This window comes from Gopherus flavomarginatus, chromosome 1, assembly GCF_025201925.1.
Source record: "Gopherus flavomarginatus isolate rGopFla2 chromosome 1, rGopFla2.mat.asm, whole genome shotgun sequence".
Classification (NCBI taxonomy): domain Eukaryota; kingdom Metazoa; phylum Chordata; order Testudines; family Testudinidae; genus Gopherus; species Gopherus flavomarginatus.
In genome coordinates, this window is record NC_066617.1 from 158480968 (window position 1) to 158500810 (window position 19843).

Genomic DNA, 19843 nt, shown 5'->3' on the forward strand with positions numbered 1-19843 from the left:
ACACCGGATAGGGCTCATCCCCACCCACCCTCTCCTTTCTTCCCCCTTCCAGCTGCTAGGCAATTCCCCCCTCCCCCAACGAGAGAGCCCCTTCCTCTCCTTGTAGGGTTGCCAGTTTTGGCTGGACATATTCCTGGAGGTCTCATCACATGACATAATCTTTAATTAAAGAGTCATCTTTAATTCCTAGAGACTCCCGGCCCGTCTTGGAGGGTTGGCACGGCTGACTCCTTGGCACAGCCGGTTTTCCCCCGGAGGGGCTGGCAGGCTCGGTAGGGCCTGTGCCTGCACGTGGTCGGGATGGATGGAAACCCTCGGCTCCTAGCCCCATAGCAGCGCTGGGTCCCTCCCACCTAGGGAGTCGGAGCGGGAGGAGGCAGCGCTGCCTCACACACGCTGCTGGCCCCGGGTTAGCAGCAGCCGGGGAGGAGGAGCGGGTGAAGGGGGCCGGGGGAGGCTGGCTGGGAGGGGCGGAGCTGGAGGCAGATGTGGGGGAAGCGCTTCTCTCCCGAGCCCTGATCAAATTTCCAGAAAAAGAAGAAGGGGAAAGCAGCAAAGGGCCCGGCTCCGCTTCTCTCCAGCCTGCCCCGCTCGCGCCCCTCTGCCCGAGCCAGGAGCAACATGGTGAGCGGGGCTGCGGCTGGGGAGGGAGAGGCTGGTGCTAGGAGGGGACCTCAGAAGAGGGGAGCCCGAGGAAGTTTTCCTGGGCGCCTCCTCCTTTCCCTGCCCCCCTCACACGCATCTTTCTTCCTCTCTCTTTCTTTTGCAGCTTTGGAAAAGTCTGGCCCTCTTCGCCCTTGTGGCCATCGCCCGGCTGCACGCTGAGGTATGTGAGGGGCTCCGGGCTCCCCCGGGCACTTTTTGCCATGACTAGATTTCCAGCTCGCACACATACACGGCATATTATTAAGTGTAGCTGCAAACACAGGCGAGAGAGCCCGGGGATATTTGGGGTGGTTCGTGCTCGTAGTCCCATGAATCGTGAGCAGCTTTGATCTCCTGCAAAGTTGGAACCTGAAATCTAGGCAGCGGATGAGCATGAAAGCAAATGTATGTCTTTACCGGAGGAGACAAAGCATCCAAAGCAGGGGGATTTGGGGAAATACTGGATCGCAAGGGTGGGTATTTGGAGGAAATAATGGATATCATCTGGGGGTTTCAGAAAAGCGCCCTTGATGATTTACACTTTCTTTCGAGCAATTTAAACAATTAACAGTTTCTCCCTCCAAAGCTTTCAAACAGTTTCAGTTGGTGAAAAATACACCCACAGTTGGGAAAAATAATCTTTTTTCTTGGGGTAAAAGTTTCAGCATATAAGTGTGAATGGAGATGTATCCCTTTGGGTAGCTAAAGTTACATCTGCCTGGTTTACTGTTAGTGCCTTCTTGTATTTTAAAAAGCATAACAGTATTTTGTTCCCATGCGCTATATTAGATCTGTAAATCCTCTGCTAAAGTCCTGTTGTGTGATCAAGCTTTAAAGTGAGACTGTACTTTCTCTGAAGATTTCCTTTTTTACTGCATTGACCTTCTTCAGGAATTAGAAGTTATTAACTCCAAACTCATAAACCCAAAAGTCTGTTGATAGAAAATAAGCGGAGTCTGAATTCCTGGTGCTACAGTCTTTGTGAAAGTGAGGTCTGAAACAAACTATTTTATAATTAACGCAGGAAAATGTGGAAGTGATTTAAAGAAAATGAACTCAAGCTGTACTAGGGAGAGAAACAGAATGTGCATTTATGAAGAAAAGAGATCCCTGGGGGAGGATCTTTCTTTCCACTTGCGTTTTATCCCCCTTCACATTTGTTACAGATGGCTAGCCACACCCTGAAGCATCACAATTTGGCTCTGCCTAAAAATGTATAAACACTTATGATTTCCTACAAAACAGCTCATTTTTCTGCCTCCCACCCATTGTCCTCACTACCATGGTTATGGCAGAGACAGGATTTAGAATAATACAAAAGATTAAAAAAAAAACAAAGAAACTAAAGCTCTCCAGTACACTCCCCCAGATATCAGCATCTTGCTGAGGAGATGAAAAATTCAGAGTACTGTGGCATGCCAGTAATGGAGGTGAGATGGAGAGGTGATGGGGGGTCAATGCCAAACCGGCCTTAGTGCAGTGTCTATGAAAACTGAGGGGGAGTGGATTTGTGCTATAGCATGTATTAACATTTCACATTTTTATGTGCATAATAATACAGTAATACTAGCCTTCTCTTAACGCCTGACATCTTACACAGTCAGTATTTCCATACATCAAGAAGCTGGAATTCAAACGGGAAGCAGTGTTATCCATCTTCTTAGGCACATCTACACGTGGAGCTGGGGTGTGCGATTCCCTGCTCATGTAGCCAGACTTGCACTAGCTCTCATCAAGTTAGTGTGCTCAAAATAGTCTAGCTGTGGCAGCACAGGCCGTGGCAATCAGCAGCATAGACTATTTGGCTTGAGTACAAACCTACCCGGATCCCACAGGTGCATACTTGGGGAAGCAAATGTGTGCCGCTACTGCAGCTGCCCGTGCTACTGCAGCTACGCTATTGTTTTTAATGCACTAACTTGATGAGAGCTGGTACAAGCATGTCTACGTGAGCTGGGAATCACGCCCCCATCTTCCAGTGGAGATGCAGGCACAGGATAGGTCAACACTAAGGCTATGACTACACTACTGTGGTAAGTTGACCTACGCTGTGAATAACGTAGCTTGAGTCGATGTGCCTTAGGTCGAATTACTGCAGGGTCTACACCCATCAATTTACTTTACTTTTCTCGTTGGTTTGAGTACAGGTGTCCACTGGAGAGTGATCTGCTGTCAATTTGGCAGGTCTTCACTAGAGCCTCTAAATTGACCGCCGGTGGATCAATCTCAGAGTGTCAATCCCAGCTGCAGTGTAGACATAGCCTTAGAGTGGCATATACAGTAGAGATAATGCATGCCCAGATAGCGTGGGTATAAATAGCAGGGTAGACGGTGAGGCGCTGCTTAGGTGAGTAGCACAGAGTGACCCCCAGGGTATATATTCTACATGATTCTCTAGAGTCTAAACCCCCAAGAATTGCTTCCCAAGTCTACACTGCCTTTTTTAGCAGTGTCTTCTCCCGCTGCCGGAGCCTTTTTTCACTGCCTCCCAGGCTGGAGCCCTCCACATGTAGGTACACACCACAGTGAGTGTGGACTCAGTCTGCCTCTGTCACTATGGCATAATTAATTCTGGTCAATGTATAAGACAAAATCTCTTTTTAAGAAGATGTGTATTGGTACAACTGCAATATAAATGTTAAATAATAACCTTGACAGTGGTCTGCGCACAAGAGTAGGAGCTCGTGGATTTGGATCAGGGATGAATTTGTACCCTGATGCTAGCTGTGTTACTAGTATTCTGGTTAGCCCAGGGGTTCTCAAACTGGGGGTCAGGGCCCCTCAGGGGGTCGCAGAGTTATTATGTAGGGGGGTCGCAAGCTGTCAGCCTCCACTCCAAGGCCCATTTTGCTGCCAACATTTATAATGGTGTTAAATATATTAAAGAAGGGTTTCTAATTTATAAGGAGGGTCACACCCAGAGGCTTGCTTTGTGGAAGGATTTGTAGGTGCCTTAATTTTTTTTTATGCCCAAATTTAGGCACAATAATATCTCTATGCCTTAATCTTTCCATCTATAAAATTGGAATAATAAAAACTTAACAGCCAAGATTTTCAAAACCAGGTTTAAAGTTAGGTTTTTCAGTGTGGATTTAGGTATCTGAATAGATGGTTTGATTTTTCAAAAGTGCAAAGCACCTTACATTTCCATTTCAGTCTATGGAAGCTGGTGAGTGCTCAGCTCTTTTGAAAGTCAAACCATTTAGATTCCTAAATATCCCTGGCACATGCTGTGGGAAATCCTGGCCTACCTGTCTTATGAAGCTGGTTGTGTTTGAAGGCTAACTAGTTAGTGTTTAGAAAACATTGTGAAGTTTAAACCCCTTATCTAAGTGCTGTGTATTATTGCTATATGTCAGTGCAATGATTTTGTATAAATATAAGTATGTCTTGTTTGCAGTTAAGTACACATCATAGAAACATATTGTGTGCCTCTTTTAGATTTCAGAGATGATAACCTCTCTAGTTGTTATCTGCTTTTGGTGGATTCTGTGTTCTGTATATTCAGAAAATTAACACTGGGCATTGAACCTGTAGTCCCTATGTAGGGAAAATTGCTACTAAGCTCCACTGGAGTATCTCTCTCTCTCTCTACCTGTCTAGATTTTTATCCTGCACTCACCCCAGTGCTACTGTTAGGCCCATTAGTAATCTTTCTTGAGAAGAAACTGCTTCAAAAAAGGTTCCTGCAGTTCTTTTGTGAAGACTGGAAACTTGTAGACTTGCCAAACCATGGGAGCTTTTCTTGGCCAAGCTCAGTAACAATCACAAGAGCAATAGACCCTGAGCCCTACCACCCAGATGGAATCCAGCCATCACGCTCATGTAGTTCTATTTATCTTTCTCCCCTGGGGTCAGCATCTGGAATCCCCCTCCTGCCCTCTGGTCATGTTGGATGATTCAGTTGGAGGGATCAGGATCTCAGTGCAAGATTTGTGTGCTAGTGTCGCAGGTCTGCCATGAAGATGGGACTGTTTGTGTTCATAGCTGGCCTTTCTCTGGGTACAAGGGTTGATTCTTGGAAGCAGAGTTTATAGTGAGGTGACTGGATGGGATTCATAGATTCATAGACTCTAGGACTGGAAGGGACCTCGAGAGGTCATTGAGTCCAGTCCCCTGCCCTCATGGCAGGACCAAATACTGTCTAGGTCATCCCTGATAGACATTTATCTAACCTACTCTTAAATATCTCCAGAGATGGAGATTCCACAACCTCCCTAGGCAATTTATTCCAGTGTTTAACTACCCTGACAGTTGGGAACTTTTTCCTAATGTCCAACCTAAATCTCCCTTGCTGCAGTTTAAGCCCATTGCTTCTTGTTCTATCATTAGAGGCTAAGGTGAACAAGTTTTCTCCCTCCTCCTGATGACACCCTTTTAGATACCTGAAAACTGCTATCATGTCCCCTCTCAGTCTTCTCTTTTCCAAACTAAATAAACTCAATTCTTTCAGCCGTCCTTCATAGGTCATGTTCTCAAGACCTTTAATCATTCTTGTTGCTCTTCTCTGGACCCTCTCCAGTTTCTCCACATCTTTCTTGAAATGCGGTGCCCAGAACTGGACACAATACTCCAGTTGAGGCCTAACCAGCGCAGAGTAGAGCGGAAGAATAACTTCTCGTGTCTTGTTTACAGCACACCTGTTAATGCATCCCAGAATCACGTTTGCTTTTTTTGCAACAGTATCACACTTTTGACTCATTTAGCTTGTTGTCCACTATGACCCCTAGATCTCTTTCTGCCATACTCCTTCCTAGACAGTCTCTTCCCATTCTGTATGGGATAGAAGAGAGGAAAGCGAGACTCAAAATGTCTTTTACCTTCTCCATATCCTCTCCCATGGGAAAGAAAATGAGTGCTAAGAGGTGAAAACATTATCTAAAAGTTAATCTTTAAGCCTCTAAATCTCCTATATAGTGCACATCTCGTCCCTGGGTACTGAAGGAATAGTATGTAAATACCCAATTAACAGAAAAGGAATATAGATACTGTTCAGTTGTCTTTACGAGGTCAGAGGACTTGTATATATGAGAAAGTTTTACCAGTTTTGTACACATAACTATGACATGTTAAAACCCTATTGTAGACAGGAACATTTATATTTAAACATGTGTTAGCTGGCAGGGGTCAACCCTAGTAGTTTACCTTGACCAGCTAACGTGTGTCAAAACTACAGCACTGGTATAGACATGGATTCAAGCTAATGGGAATGGTGCCATTGACTTCACTGGAAGCAATATCAGACTCAACATTACTTTGAATTTTGTCCTGTCTGATATTTGTGCTCTGACACCATCCACCACCTTGGAATCCTGCCTTTGCATCTCTGCTTGGCAGGTGGTTGGACCTGCATGTCCATGGTGATAGGCACGTTATAAATGCATTAGACAGAAAGAGAGAAGTGACTTAGCTAATGCCACACAGCAAGTGCTCAGGCCTGCAGGGTGTTGAATCCTTTGGCCCAATCCAGCAAAACACTTAAGCTTATGCTTAACTTTACGTGCTGTGCTGTATTAGGCCAGAGAGCTGAGCACCTTGCAGGACTGAGGGCTAAATCAGTAGGTGAATCAGCACTAGAACCTCGGAGCTCTGTCCCAAGAACCCAGTGCTATACTCTAACCCCTACACCACACTGCTTATACATAGGAATGTTACCAACGATGAATTCAGCAGCCTGGGCTGGTTGGGTGGATATTGCAAGCTTCAGAATATGACAATATGTAGGGTCTGTAATGCATGAGTGTATGTGACTCTGTAGCATGCCTCTGCAAACAAAGCTGCTGTTTACTGACAAGTCTGGGCTGTGCAAATTCACCAGCATGCAGCGAGGGCCTTCATCTGCCAGAGCACAAATTCTTTGCCTGTGATTAACAGGGAGCTGCTGGTGAGAGGAAGCATAGTGTGCAGATCCCCTCCCCACACAAGACGAGGGGAGTGATTGAAACTCATAGTGTTGCCTACTGTTATTGGAGCAGCTGCTTCCCCATCAGGAGGGACTGGGGGCACCTTTGATCTTTCTTGTGTGGTGTTACATGTCGAGGAACATTTTTCTTTGTACAGATGAAAGTTTATGACAAAACTCTGCCAGATGCATCCTTCCAAAGTAATGAGACTCCTGTTAACCAGACTTTGTTTTCACATTCCATCCCAGGAGCCAGATGAGATTCCTAGAAGTGCCTTGTTCAGCCAGATTGTGTCTGTCTCCACGGGAGCCTCTGTTATAGACATTTCTGCTATATTCCAGCTGATCTAAGAACAAAGTGAATGTTCTTTATAAAGGTTTATCCCTCAGGCTGGTGTCTTTGGTGTTATCAAAAGAAAAGACTAAAACTGTTAATACTCTGGTTTATTTTAGAGATGGGTCTGAACAATAGAATTGGACCTAGATCTAAACTTTTGCAGAGTTTGTGGGTGCTCTGAGCTATGGTTATGGGTTCTGATGTATTCTATGTCATCCTGTGTGTCCTATCAGTTATGAGCTCTCTGGAGCTGAAACTGTCCTCTTTGTACATATCTGTACGTAGCCCAGCACAATGGGACCCTGATCCTTGATTGCAGTTCCTAGGCCAGGGGTGGGCAAACTACAGCCCATGGACCAGATCCGACCCCTCAGAGCTTTGGATCCGGCCCACGGGATTGCCACCCTGCACCACATCCCTGCGGCTCCTGGGGTCAGGAGCGGGGCAGACGGCTCCGTGCAGTGCCGTTGCCTGTGGATACCTCCCCCGAACCTCTCATTGGCCGGGAATGGGGAACTGTGTCCAATGGGAGCTTTGGAGGAGGCACCCACAGGCAAGGGCAGCTTCCTGAGGGGCCGCAGGAACGTGGTTCTGGCTGCTTCCTGAAGCGCTGTGGGGCCTGGTGAACAGAGAGAGTGCTCAGCCACGCGTATGGCTGTTTCCATCGCTTCACACTGGTTCAGCAGATATAACAGTGACGCATAGAGTGACAATCCTGGAATCTTTTTATGTAGATAATGAAGAAGGTGCTGGATTGCCAGGCCTAGAGGCTTATGTCCTGTATTTAAGCAAGCTTCTCCTGTCACTCCATCAGTGTGTCTCAATCCTGACCTCCTTCAGTGGTCAGAGGGGAGTTCCAGCCTGTGACCCATTCAGTCCTTGATCTCTCTGCTGGAGCTGCCAGTTTAGATACCAAGGTGCTCCAAACGCATGATGACGGGCACCATATAAGGCTGCTGATAATCATTGTCATTTATGCTGGCACTGATGGCAATAAGAGCTCCTAACAATTCTGAAGTGGGCTGAGACCAGTGATTCATCTCACCTAGGCTACTGAGCAGACATCAGATAGTAATAATTGATTATTATTTGCTTGGTCTGCAACTCTAACCAGCTACTTAGAGGTCAATGTCTGTAGAGCCTATTCCCAATCCCCTGAGCCCTGTGAAGTCTGATTTCCTATTCCACTCCCTAATTCCCTAATTCCTGCAGTAAATACTTGGAGGCCCAGATGTTGTTGCTGATTCCTGTTAGTTACTGTACAGTTAAATTAAAGAATAGCCTTTGTGACCAGTCAGTCACAGCAAAGATATTGGGACTCACTGGGCTGGGAGTCAGGCTGAAGGCTCCTTTGTGATGAACTGGCTAGGAAGGGGTCGGGTGTCAGGTGGATTTGCAGGGAAAGGGATCTCATGTCTCCTTAGCTCAGCTGTGTCTGGATCCTTCAATCCCACTTTCAAGCAGCCGAGCAAATGTGGGGGTGAAGCAGACTAAAGGCTGATTTGAAAGCAGGAGCTGGCTTAGTGGCTTTTGTATCATTGGGGGATAAATGACTCCTCCCTTGCTCTCAGAAACACGCCCAGAATGCAACCAGACAGCCAAGACATAGGAGTGACAGGCGGAAAAGATCTGTTAGGACCCATCCAGTCCATCTACTGCTGAGTAGCACAGGGTGGTTCCCCATAGTGCTCCGGGGCTGTACCCAGTCCACTTTTGTCCCAAATGGTATGATGTCCACCATTTCCTTGAAACACTATTATACTGTCTAATGTTCTCACAGGTAGCAAGTTGTTCCTGCTAGTCAGCCTACATTTTCGTTTGCTTATTTCATCCCATTATTCCAAGTAATACCACCCTAAAACTGTAAGCTCTCTGGCTTGCAGATTAACTTTTGTTTATGCGTGTGTACAGTGCCTAACCTAGTGAGGCCTTGATCCCTGACCTGGATCTCTAGGTAGGTGCTGCTGCAATCCTAATAGAGAGAGAGGAATCAGTGCAGACAGAGGATTTGAAAGACTAGGTAACATGACAAGAGAAAGGGGCAGGTTTCAGAGTAGGAATGCAGGGTGACCGTGCATGCCTCATGCTCCACCACAGCTGTCCCAAGCTAGGCTAGGGCAGGGTTTGGAGCAGGCCAGAGGAGGGGCTGAGGTGTGGCCAGGGAGTCCATGGACTTTAAAGCATCTTCATCCATTGACAGGAGATCATCAGCCACCATCGCCAGTGCAGTGTCTGCACAGCTCCCAGACCAGAACCCCAACTGAACAGGTCAGAGACGTTTGGACTCTAACTCAGGGGTGGGCAAACTGGCCCTTGAGCTTCTACTGGGGAGCAGGGTCTGGGGCTTTCCCCGCTCTGGCACTCCAGCCGGGATGCAGGGTTGGGGGCTGCTCCATATGGTTTCTGGAAGCAGCGACATGGCCCCCCTCCGGCTCCTACGCGCTCCACTGGCCTCACTCCAATGGCCCCCTCTGGCGCTCCAATGGGAGCTGCAGAGGCAGTGCCTGTGAAAGGGGGCTCTGCATGCTGCCCCGGACTGTGCCTCCGTGTAGGAGCCGGAGAAAGGACATGCTGCAGCTTCCGGGAACTGCTTGAGGTAAGTACCACCTGGAGCCTGCACCCCTGAGCCTCTCCCCTTGCCCCAACCCCCTGCCCCAGCCCTAATCCCCCTCCGAACTCCTCTGTCCCAGCCCAGAGCACCCTCCTGCACCCCAAACTCCTCATCCCCAGCCTCGCCCCAGAGCCCACACCCCCATCTGGAGCCTGCATGCCTTCCCATACCCCAACCACTTGCCCTGATCCCCTTCCACATCCTGAACTCCTCATTTCTGGCCCCACCCCAGAGCCCGCACCCCCAGCCAAAATCCTCACCCCCTCCCATACCCCAACCCCAATTTTGTGAGCATTCATGGCCTGCCATACAATTTCTAGTCCCAGATGTGGCCCTTGGGCCAAAAAGTTTGCCCATCCCTGCTCTAGATGCTGCTGGAGTTATCTTGTTCTTGATGATTTTCCCCAGAAATTGGCATTTCAAGATATGCTGATAGCTGAAAAGATTATCTACAGCCAGAGGTGGTTTCTTTGTAATTTTACACTAGGTCACACAGAATCTTTGACAGAGCTAAGACTTGAAGCCAAAATCTTGATGATCTAGCCAGTAGGTGGGGCTTGCTCCCACATCGCTCCCTGCAGATTGCCTGTAATTTGTGAGAGTATTTCTTTAACTGGCCTTCATTGGTAAATATTGGTAAGAACTCAAAGCCATAAGCCTTCATCACAAAGCTCCATTTACTGTTGATTTCATAGTTAAGTCTTCTCAGGTGCCAGTGGAGATTCAGAATGTCAGTTGGAGTGGGAGGTAGAGTAGCTTGATTTGTGACTGAAGCCCAGAGAGAAATGTGCCGATCTAAGAAATCTGTCCATACTTAGGACACAGTATGGGACAATAAATCTTCATCTATCACAGTGGCCTAACAAACTGCAACCTCAAGGCCAAGTCTGGCTCGCAGGATCCTGTAATACAGCACTTGGCTAGTCCCTCCTTGTAACTGCTGCACAAGGATAAAGCTGATTAGCTCCTAAGACTTCAGGTGAAAAATGAGGAGTTTCTATGCGTCCATCAGGAGAGAGACAAATGAGGCAGAACTCTCAAGTTGCTGGCACATTGCCAGCATGGCCCTCAGTGGTGCACAGTTTGGATGTTGCTCCAGGTGTACAGTCTGGGGCTGTTTACTCAATGACTAATCAGTCTGGAATGCAATTCCTAGAGGCCTTTCTGTGCCACTGGGACCCCTGCCATTAGAGCACAGGTAATTGTAGCCCGAAGCCAACTGCTTTCCTGCTGCATGATGTAACTCTTCGCAGATATGCCAAGCTACCTTTGGGCTTTCTTCTTCAGCCTTATCTTTGGCTGCTCTTTTCCTTTATAGTTGAGGAAAGGGCACTGCATATGAGGAACTGGTTTCCAGCCCTCAAAGCTCAGGGGTCATGTTAGCCTGGAATCCAGGAGTATGGACAGCTTAGATAGTGAAACTGGATCATTCATCTTTAGGTCACTGATCTGAATTTGGCCTGCATCAGCAGAAACTGTAGTATCTTACTGACAGGCAGACCAGTGTGTCAAGATAAACCTTTTATTATGAGCAGGGACTATGTATAGCAATGAGGTAACAGACTTTCTACTACCCTGTGTACTGTAGCTTGTGACTGCCCTGACCTGGGCTGCTTTGTTTCTGACCCAGCAGGAAGTATGTCCCAGGAAACCCAGACGGCATGAAGGGTGTACAGGAACTCTTGTAAGTGCATTACTACACTTCCTGGAGGACATAGGCCTTGTCTACATTGCAGAGACTCCAGTTGTATAGCTAGGTCGATGTAGCAATGCTGGCATAACTCTGTAGATATAGCCTACTGTGATGGAAGAGGGTTTTCCATCAGTGTAGGAACATCACTTCCTCAAATGACAGTAGGTAGGTTGACAGAAACGTTCGTACATCACCTTGGCTGTATCTACACCAGGGGTTAGGTTGACTTAACTACAGCACTCCTGGGTGAATTTGTCACATGCGAGTGCTGTAGCCTCACTGACCTAAGTTTTACATGTATACCAGGCCTGACTCAGTAGGAGAGAAACTGCAAGTCTGATGGCTGTTTGGTGGCTCCATGTGATGTGAGCTGGTGAACTCATTCCTGTCCCTAGAGGAGGAGGAGGTGGTGGTGTGAGGAATAATAAAATAACCTTCCATATAGGGTACTCATGGGGGCCGTCTCAGAAGAGAGGCCAGGGATTGAATTGCCACAGAGACTCCATTTTTCTTTTGTCCCTGCAGGTGAGGCTCCAGCTGGTGCTAAGTCACGTCACTAGGGGGTAGTGTGAGGGAAGCTTGTTCTGCCACTGCCCAGGCTGCACCTATTCTGTGGCCAACGAAAGGACTTCAGTGTTCAGGTTGTCAGCTACAGCACTATATCCACCCAGATAAAAGCAGCTTCGCCTGGCAAGAGGTGATTATTCTTATCTTGTGAAAACAACACTGTGGTCCACTATCACTGAGTGTCCCAGCTCAGTGTGTGTGTGTTGGGAGAGAGGGGGTCTTGCCAGCCCCTTGCTAGTCTAGTAACAGTTAATAGACATTCATTTCAAAAATGGCCACTGGACTCTTAACTCCACGTAGCAGAGTGTGGCAGGGCCCCCTTGGCTTCTGCCTCTGCTCGGTTCACAAAGCCACTCAGAGACCCTTGGTTTAGTAACCACTGGTGCACTTTATTCTTAGGCTTATTCCCACCACTGTTTCACCACGTACAAGTAACCCTTCACCATCTGCAGGGAGAGGACAGCTACCTCCCTGCTTCCATTCCCTGCCTTTTCCCTTTCATCCTGCTCTCCCCGGCTTCCTTCTCCTGAGGCTTTTAAGCCGCCCTAGGCTAATTAGGTAGCAGCTGTCTCTGCCTCCCCAGTTAGGGCCAGGTTACCTCCAGCCCACTCTAATTTGTTCTCCTAACAAGGAGTCGGTGTGGCAGGGCTGAATCTGCCACCCTTTCCCAGCACCCTGTCACACTCCACAACAGAGAAAGTTTGTCACACTTTTTAATTGAAGATGCAGCCAGATTGTAAGGCCATGACGTGGGGCTGGGTGTTCTGGGTTAGGTCCAGTGAGCTTCTCTCCTGCCCCAACACCACCAAGCACCCCCTCTTAGGAGAAACAGGCAAACCTTTTTATGTCACCGAAGGAGTCTGGAATGCTAATGCCTGATGGAAGTGCTTGGAGACCTAAGTTCACTGCCTGTCTTCCCCAGGTGACACTGTTCTTTGGGCCAGTGTTTCAGGGCGGGGGCACCTCCAGCACAGGGCAGAGAAGAGGTATAGTACAGTAACTCCCCACTTAATGTTGTAGTTATGTTCCTGAAAAATGCAACTTTAAGTGAAACGATGTTAAGTGAATCCAATTTCCCCATAAGAATTAATGTAAATGGGTGGGGTGTTAGGTTCCAGGGCACCTTCCCCTACACTGCGAGCACCAGGGGCAGGGGGCTCAACTCTCAGCCCGCCCACTCCACCCCTTCCCCCAAGCCCCCACCCTTGACCTGTCTCTTCTCCCCCCCACCTCCTCCCCCTTTACTTTGCATGCTGCGTCCTGGCTCCTCCCCTCCTTTCTAAATGCTGCAAGCCAGCTTATTGCCGTGTTCGGGGGACAGGGGAGGGAGGAGGGAGGCACATTGAGTCCTCGCTCTCCCCCTCTCTCCTGCCCAGGGCAATCAGCTGGCTTGCCGCGTTCGGGAGGCAGGGGAGTGAGGGGGAGGCTGCGCACCGAGTCCTCACTCCTCCCCCTCCCTCCTGCCTCCAGAACACGGCAAGCCAGCTGATTGCTGCGGGCAGGAGGCGAGGGGAGGAGAGGGAAGGCGCTAATCCTTGGGGTCTGCCGGTGGGCGGGAGGCACTGGAGGGGGCGTAGGGAGGCTGCCAGCTGTGGAGACAGCAGGCAGCCAAACAACATAAGAGTGGAGCATTGCTCAACTTTAAATGAGCATGTTCCCTAATTGATCAGCAATGTAACAATGAAACAATGTTAAGTGGGACGACTTTAAGTGAGGAGTTACTGTACGCCTCGTCACACTGTTACACATCCCTGACTCACTCGCGCTGTCTGTATTGTGCTTTTGAAAGAATGCTTGTGGAGGTCTCTGTGTTGACTATGCTGAAGAGTCAGGACTCTACGGTTACAAAATAATGGTGTGTAGATAAGCACACTCTCTGTCATGCAGAATTGCTCCCTACAATGCACTTATTAAGCCATACATTTCAAATGTGGCTACTGCCCAACCTGAGACACTTTAAAGGGGCCTGAGATTCAGAATTTGCCAAGCACCCATCTGCTGCAAAACTGACCCTTTTACAGTGTCTCAAGTTGGTGCCAAGAATCAGTCGTCACTTTTGCAACTCCTGGTCATTAGTGTCTTAGCCAGTCTAGCTTTTTATGTCCCATATTATGCTGCCTCCTTCCTATTCTTTGCAGAGACAATGTCACAACCTAATATCTCTCCAAGTCAACCAGTTTTTCTTTATATTTTTCTTAAATAAATAAGGTAAATACATATTCCCTTTCCTTATTTCATTCCATTAGTTTTAGTTATAGCCCTATGTTCATGAATACATAATTCCCCTACCACCTCATTTCCACCCTTCAGATATTACAAACCTACGTTGCCTCCACTGCTCCATGTTTAGCTCTTTAATGTCCTCATAGCACATTCCCTGCCAAAGAATGGTCACTCTTTCAAGTGTCTCCAATTTGGCCATGTCGTTTTGGTAACATGGTGCCCAGAACTGAACATATAGTGGCCTCTCCAAACACTGTGGAGGAAAGTGATTGGAGGTGCAGTTAGTCATGGGGCAGTGGGGATGACATGTCAATCAGATGCCTGCATGGCAATGAAGTACAATGGGATCCTCCCCGCTAACTCTGTTATCTAATGTTTTGCCATTGACTGAAAGATCTCAGATGCTCTAACAGCCTAGGAGTGTATGAGACACAAGCACAGAGTCCTTGGAGAGGTGAATTAGTTGGGGTCATCATGATTTTATCAGGATAGTTTTACATCCTGTGCACAGTATTAAATTATATGGAGACCCTCTGCTGAAGCCTGTAGCTAGAACTTGCCCAGAGTCACAAATGCATTACTATCAGTGAAGCTTTTTGAGACCCTTGGATGGAAGGTGCTGTGGACATGCAAAGAACTATTATTACTTTTTTTATATTTATCAGAGGGGTAGCCGTGTTAGTCTGCATCTGTAAAAGCAGCGAAGAGTCCTGTGGCACCTTCTAGACTTACAGACGTTTTGGAGCATCCGACGAAGTGGTTATTCACCCACGGAAAGGTCATGCTCCAAAACGTCTGTTAGTCTATAAAGTGCCTCAGAATTCTTCGCTGCTTTGTTTTATATTGTCTGTTGTTATAGTAATAACATTTTTCCAGCCACACTGCGGGCTGAATTATTGAAAAATGAACAGATGCACATGGGGAGTAACAATGAAATCGAGTTCTAAAATGGGGACCCCCCTCATTTGGGATGGGGTACACTTGAATGCTGTCCACTGACCCAGAGATAGAGACAGACATCCATGGAGGCAGAGTAGTGTATAGAGGCGGGGAGGGTGCGTTTTCAAAACTCGCTTCCTCTCTGAGGGGAGCAGGAAGTGGCTTTCATGGCTTATCACTTATTCATGGCTTTTGTTTGTAGCACAGAGATAACAAATGGAGACATGCTGTAGGGATGGCACTTGGCATTATGATAATGTAGATTCTCTATTAATTTAATGTTGTAGTTCGGCAGCAGCTCTATGAACAGGGCAGAATTGCTCACTTTCCCTGACAGGCCTATCTAAGGTTGACAAGGAGAAGAAGATGGGTTAGCGATTCCCATTAGTTGCTATGGCAACCACCAGAAATTACTTTCCTTCCTCCACTTTTTTCCTTCCCCTCTCCCCCAGCAGTGAAGATGTTAAAACAACAAGGTAACATTTTTTAAATATTTCAGCTGCTGTCTTCTGATTTTAAAATGTATGTTATTAATATTTTTATAGCAAAGTCTTTATGTATAGGAAAGTAGAGACTATAGACTAGTGATTAGAGAGGGGTAGGCAACCTATGGCACGTGTGCCAAAGGCGGCACGCGAGCTGATTTTCAGTGGCACTCGCCCTGCCCGGGTCCTGGTCACCGGTCCGGGCGGCTCTGCATTTTAATTTAATTTTAAATGAAGCTTCTTAAACATTTTAAAAACCTTATTTACTTTACATACAACAATAGTTTAGTTATATATTATAGACTTATAGAAAGAGATCTTCTAAAAATGTTAAAATGTATGACTGGCACGTGAAACCTTAAATCAGAGTGACTAAATGAAGACTCGGCACAGCACTTCTGAAAGGTTGCCGACCCCTGGATTAGAGCAAGCAACTACTTTTCAGAGACTCTGTTCCATGCCTGGCTCTGCTACCGTTTCACTGTATGACCATCTACAAGTCTCTTGCTTCCAAATTTTCAAACTTGGAGGCCTAAAAGAAGGCATGAAAAACCATGCTTAGGCACCAAGTAAAAATGGTCTGACTTTTTTAAATGTGCTGCAGATCATAGAATCATAGAATATCAGGGTTGGAAGGGACCATGGGAGGTCATCTAGTCCAACCCCCTGCTCAAAGCAGGACCAATCTCCAACTAGATCATCCTAGCCAGATGATTAGTACTTCTGAAAAATTTCCACGTGTAAGAAAGGGTAATACTAATACTTGCGTACTGCACAGTAGATTTTGAGGATTAATAAATTGATTGTAAAATGAGAAATTCAGATTAAAAACACTAGCAAAATACAAAGTGTTTTTATTACTGTTTAATGTAAATACACCTCTTCCTCGATATAACGCGACCCGCTATAACACAAATTTGGATATAATGTGGCAAAGGAGTGCTTCGGGGAGGTGGGGCTGCGCACTCCGGTGGATCAAAGCAAGTTCGATATAACATGATTTCACCTATAATGCGGTAAGGTTTTTTGGCTCCCGAGGACAGTGTTATATTGAGGTAGAGGTGTAAATATATAATCCCACCACTAAAAACAGAAGTAATGCTATGCAGAAAAGTAACTGTAGAAGTAGTACTTTTATATTTGTACACTACTACTATCTGTGCTGTCTATGAGATTCCAGAAGTAATCTGCTAAATTTAAATGCAAAAACCCTCTGCTAATGTAATATTGAGACTACATACATAAACGCTCAAAACTCAAGAAATGCAAACGCTGACATTTTCCTAATAATGTGAACTCATCCATCTTGCACATATATACTATTTTCATATTAGTTAGGTCCTACAAATCATATCACAGTATGTGTGACTTTAAGCAGATGTGTTTTCCCATTAAAGACAATAGGAATAGTCACATGCTTAAAGTTAAACAGATCTGTAATTGTAGGACTGGGTCCTTAAAACTATTAAAAGCTACCTTTACTAATGCCAGTGACCCCTTATTCACACAAACAGTTGAAGCACAATCTAGCCCAAGATGAACACCTATATATATTGTTGTCCCTCTTCTGACCTTAGTATCCCATTTGTTACATCATGTTGCCCCTCTACTGACTGGTGGCAAAGTTCTGGGGCCCTACAGATTGGCTTCCCAGGACCATGGAGTCTGGGTATATTCTAAGTGTAACTTTGTTTTATTTACACACATGCACTAGTCCTCCTGGAATAGAGGTGATCACAAATAGCATACAGACAGTCCCCTCTTCCAGAAATCTCAGTGCAGCACCAATGACAGATTCCTACCAACCTGCGCTGGCTCCCAGATTGACTCTAATTAGCAAGATTAAGGTAGAGAGCAAATTCTCGTGCTGCTCCCCAATACTTTCAAAGGATTCTTTTATAACCAAACTAACAACAATACAAGCATTTCTTCTAAGACTGAAAACCTGCTTGCATGCTGAGACAAATAACTTGAAAGGCTATGTATGACAGTGCCACATGAGGACACCTACCACAACAATATACAGTATCTGCAATGTGAGCAAATGAATAATCTCTTCAGGGCATGGATCTTATCTTCAGATATGTTTATATAGTGCCTGGCACAATGGGGCCCTGATCTAGATTGGGGCCTCTGGGTACTATTAGCATGTAGATATGTAATGCAGATACTAATGTCATAGAATCATAGAATATCAGGGTTGGAAGGGACCTCAGGAGGTCATCTAGTCCAACCCCTTCCTCAAAGCAGGACCAGTTCCCAACTAAATCATCCCAGCCAGGGCTTTGTCAAGCCTGACCTTAAAAACCTCTGAGGAAGGAGATTCTACCACCTCCCTAGGTAACCCATTCCAGTGCTTCACCACCCTCCTAGTGAAATTTTTTTCCCTAATATCCAACCTAAACCTCCCCCACTGCAACTTAAGACCATTACTCCTTGTTCTATCATCTGCTACCACTGAGAACAGACTAGCTCCATCCTCTTTGGAACCCCCTTTCAGGTAGTTGAAAGCAGCTATCAAATTCCCCCTCATTCTTCTATTCTGCAGACTACACAAGCCCAGTTCCCTCAGCCTCTCCTCATAAGTCATGTGTTCCAGCCCCCTAATCATTTTTGTTGCCCTCCGCTGGACTCTCTCCAGTTTTTCCACATCCTTCTTGTAGTGTGGGGCCCAAAACTGGACACAGTACTCCAGATGAGGCCTCATCAGTGCTGAATAGAGGGGAATGATCATGTCCCTCGATCTGCTGGCAATGCCCCTACTTATACAGCCCAAAATGCAGTTAGCCTTCTTGGCAACAAGGGCACACTGTTGACTAATATCCAGTTTCTCGTCCACTGTAACCCCTAGGTCCTTTACTGCAGAACTGTTGCCTAGCCACTCAGTCCCTAGTCTGTAACAGTGAATGGGATTCTTCTGTCCTAAGGGCAGGACTCTGCACTTGTCCTTGTTGAACTTCATTAGATTTCTTTTGGCCCAATCCTCTAATCTGACTAGGTATATAGTAGGCTCACCCTTTTCTTTCAAACATTGCAAGGTCATGTTTAATGTATTTCTACATGCTGTTAGGCTTTAGTTTTTGCCTTCCCTGACTTTGTGTTTAAATGTGTAACTTTAATCCTGTACCATCTTAGGGTTTGGCATTTAATTACCTTGTTTTTCCTTTTAAAGAAAGCAAAGGTAGAAAAGAGAAATTGCCCGTGCATGTTAGCATTCAGATGGACCCTGTTGGGTTCTCTGAGGGGAATAGGGTGGCATGACAGTGCATTCCCCCCTTTATTGCTACTTTTTTTGGTTGGCATCATCTTTATGCAAGGCTAGGTTAACAGGACAGTCAAGGAGCAGATCACAAGTAACATAAAGCGATGTCTTTTTTACGTTTTTCTTACTAGTGGTGGCATGAATTGTTTGAACTGGGGAGCCTCTCATTTCTGGTTATGAAGCAGCATTTTCAATATATGCTCTGGTGTGAGCTCAAGACCCAGGATGTGAGTTCCTAATGCATATTGGGAAGAGAGGGCTGAGGCCTGGTCCTCAGAGGGACTTAGGCATTGCTAGGCTGAGCATCATGGTGCCTAACTTTTAGGCACCTAGAAAATCACAAGAACAACCCTGTGATCAATAAAGTGTGAGACAGACACCTAGACTCCTATACAATACATGAGGAGAGACATGCGCCTTTGCTTAGAATGCAATCTACAAAAGCCAGCACACTAGGCAGGGAGACACCTAAACTACCCAGTGAGAGATGCTGATGACAGAGGTGTGTCCTTAGGGGCTGAACTCCATGAAAAGGGCAGGGCTATCTCCAGGCTGCAGGGGGGCACCTAGTCCTGCTAGCGATCCACAGTCAGGACCTCTTCTCCAGGAGCCAGGCAACTTAGTTGTCCAAGTTGTTTCTTGTGAGAATGAGTGAGTCACCTTCCTCTCTCCACACAAAACAGCTGGAGAAGGGGGCGGTCGTGCTGGTAACTTTTAGCCCACTGGTTAGAGTGCTGCGTGGGATCCAGGTTCAATTAACCCTTCTGCCTGAGGAGGAGAGAGGATTTGAACAGGGGGGTCTACCCCCTTTCAGTCATTGGACCAGAGAGAGAGGGAGAGAGAATGACTCTCCAATCCAGTGATTAGGGCACCCGTGTGGGAGGATGGAGACCCAGAGTTCAGTTCCCTTTCTCCAATGACTATTTAAGTATTTATCCACAGAGGAACAGGACAGCCTGAGGGAATCCACCCTCAGACTAGCCCATGGCTCACTGGTTAGAGCACACTCCTCGGAGGGGAGACTCCCTTGTTCAAATCCTTTCTCTCCTCAGGCAGAGGGGAAAATTGAACCTGGGTCTCCCACATTCCAGTTGACTGTTCTAACCACTGGGATAAAATTTACTAGGTGAGTGGTAGCACCACCACCACCTCATCTGGCCAGATTTTGAATGTTTCCCA

At 46.6% G+C, this 19843-nt stretch overlaps 1 protein-coding gene across 1 annotated transcript in view; it reads left to right on the forward strand.

The window, feature by feature from the left end:
• The first annotated feature begins 489 nt into the window (after positions 1–489).
• Positions 490–19843, forward strand: part of FSTL1 (follistatin like 1) — a 78315-nt gene continuing 58961 nt past the window's right edge. The window contains exons 1-2 of the mRNA XM_050961057.1: positions 490–624; positions 770–826. Coding sequence (XP_050817014.1) covers positions 622–624; positions 770–826 — 60 coding nt within the window. The 5' untranslated portion in view covers positions 490–621. The remainder of the gene's footprint in view (positions 625–769; positions 827–19843) is intronic.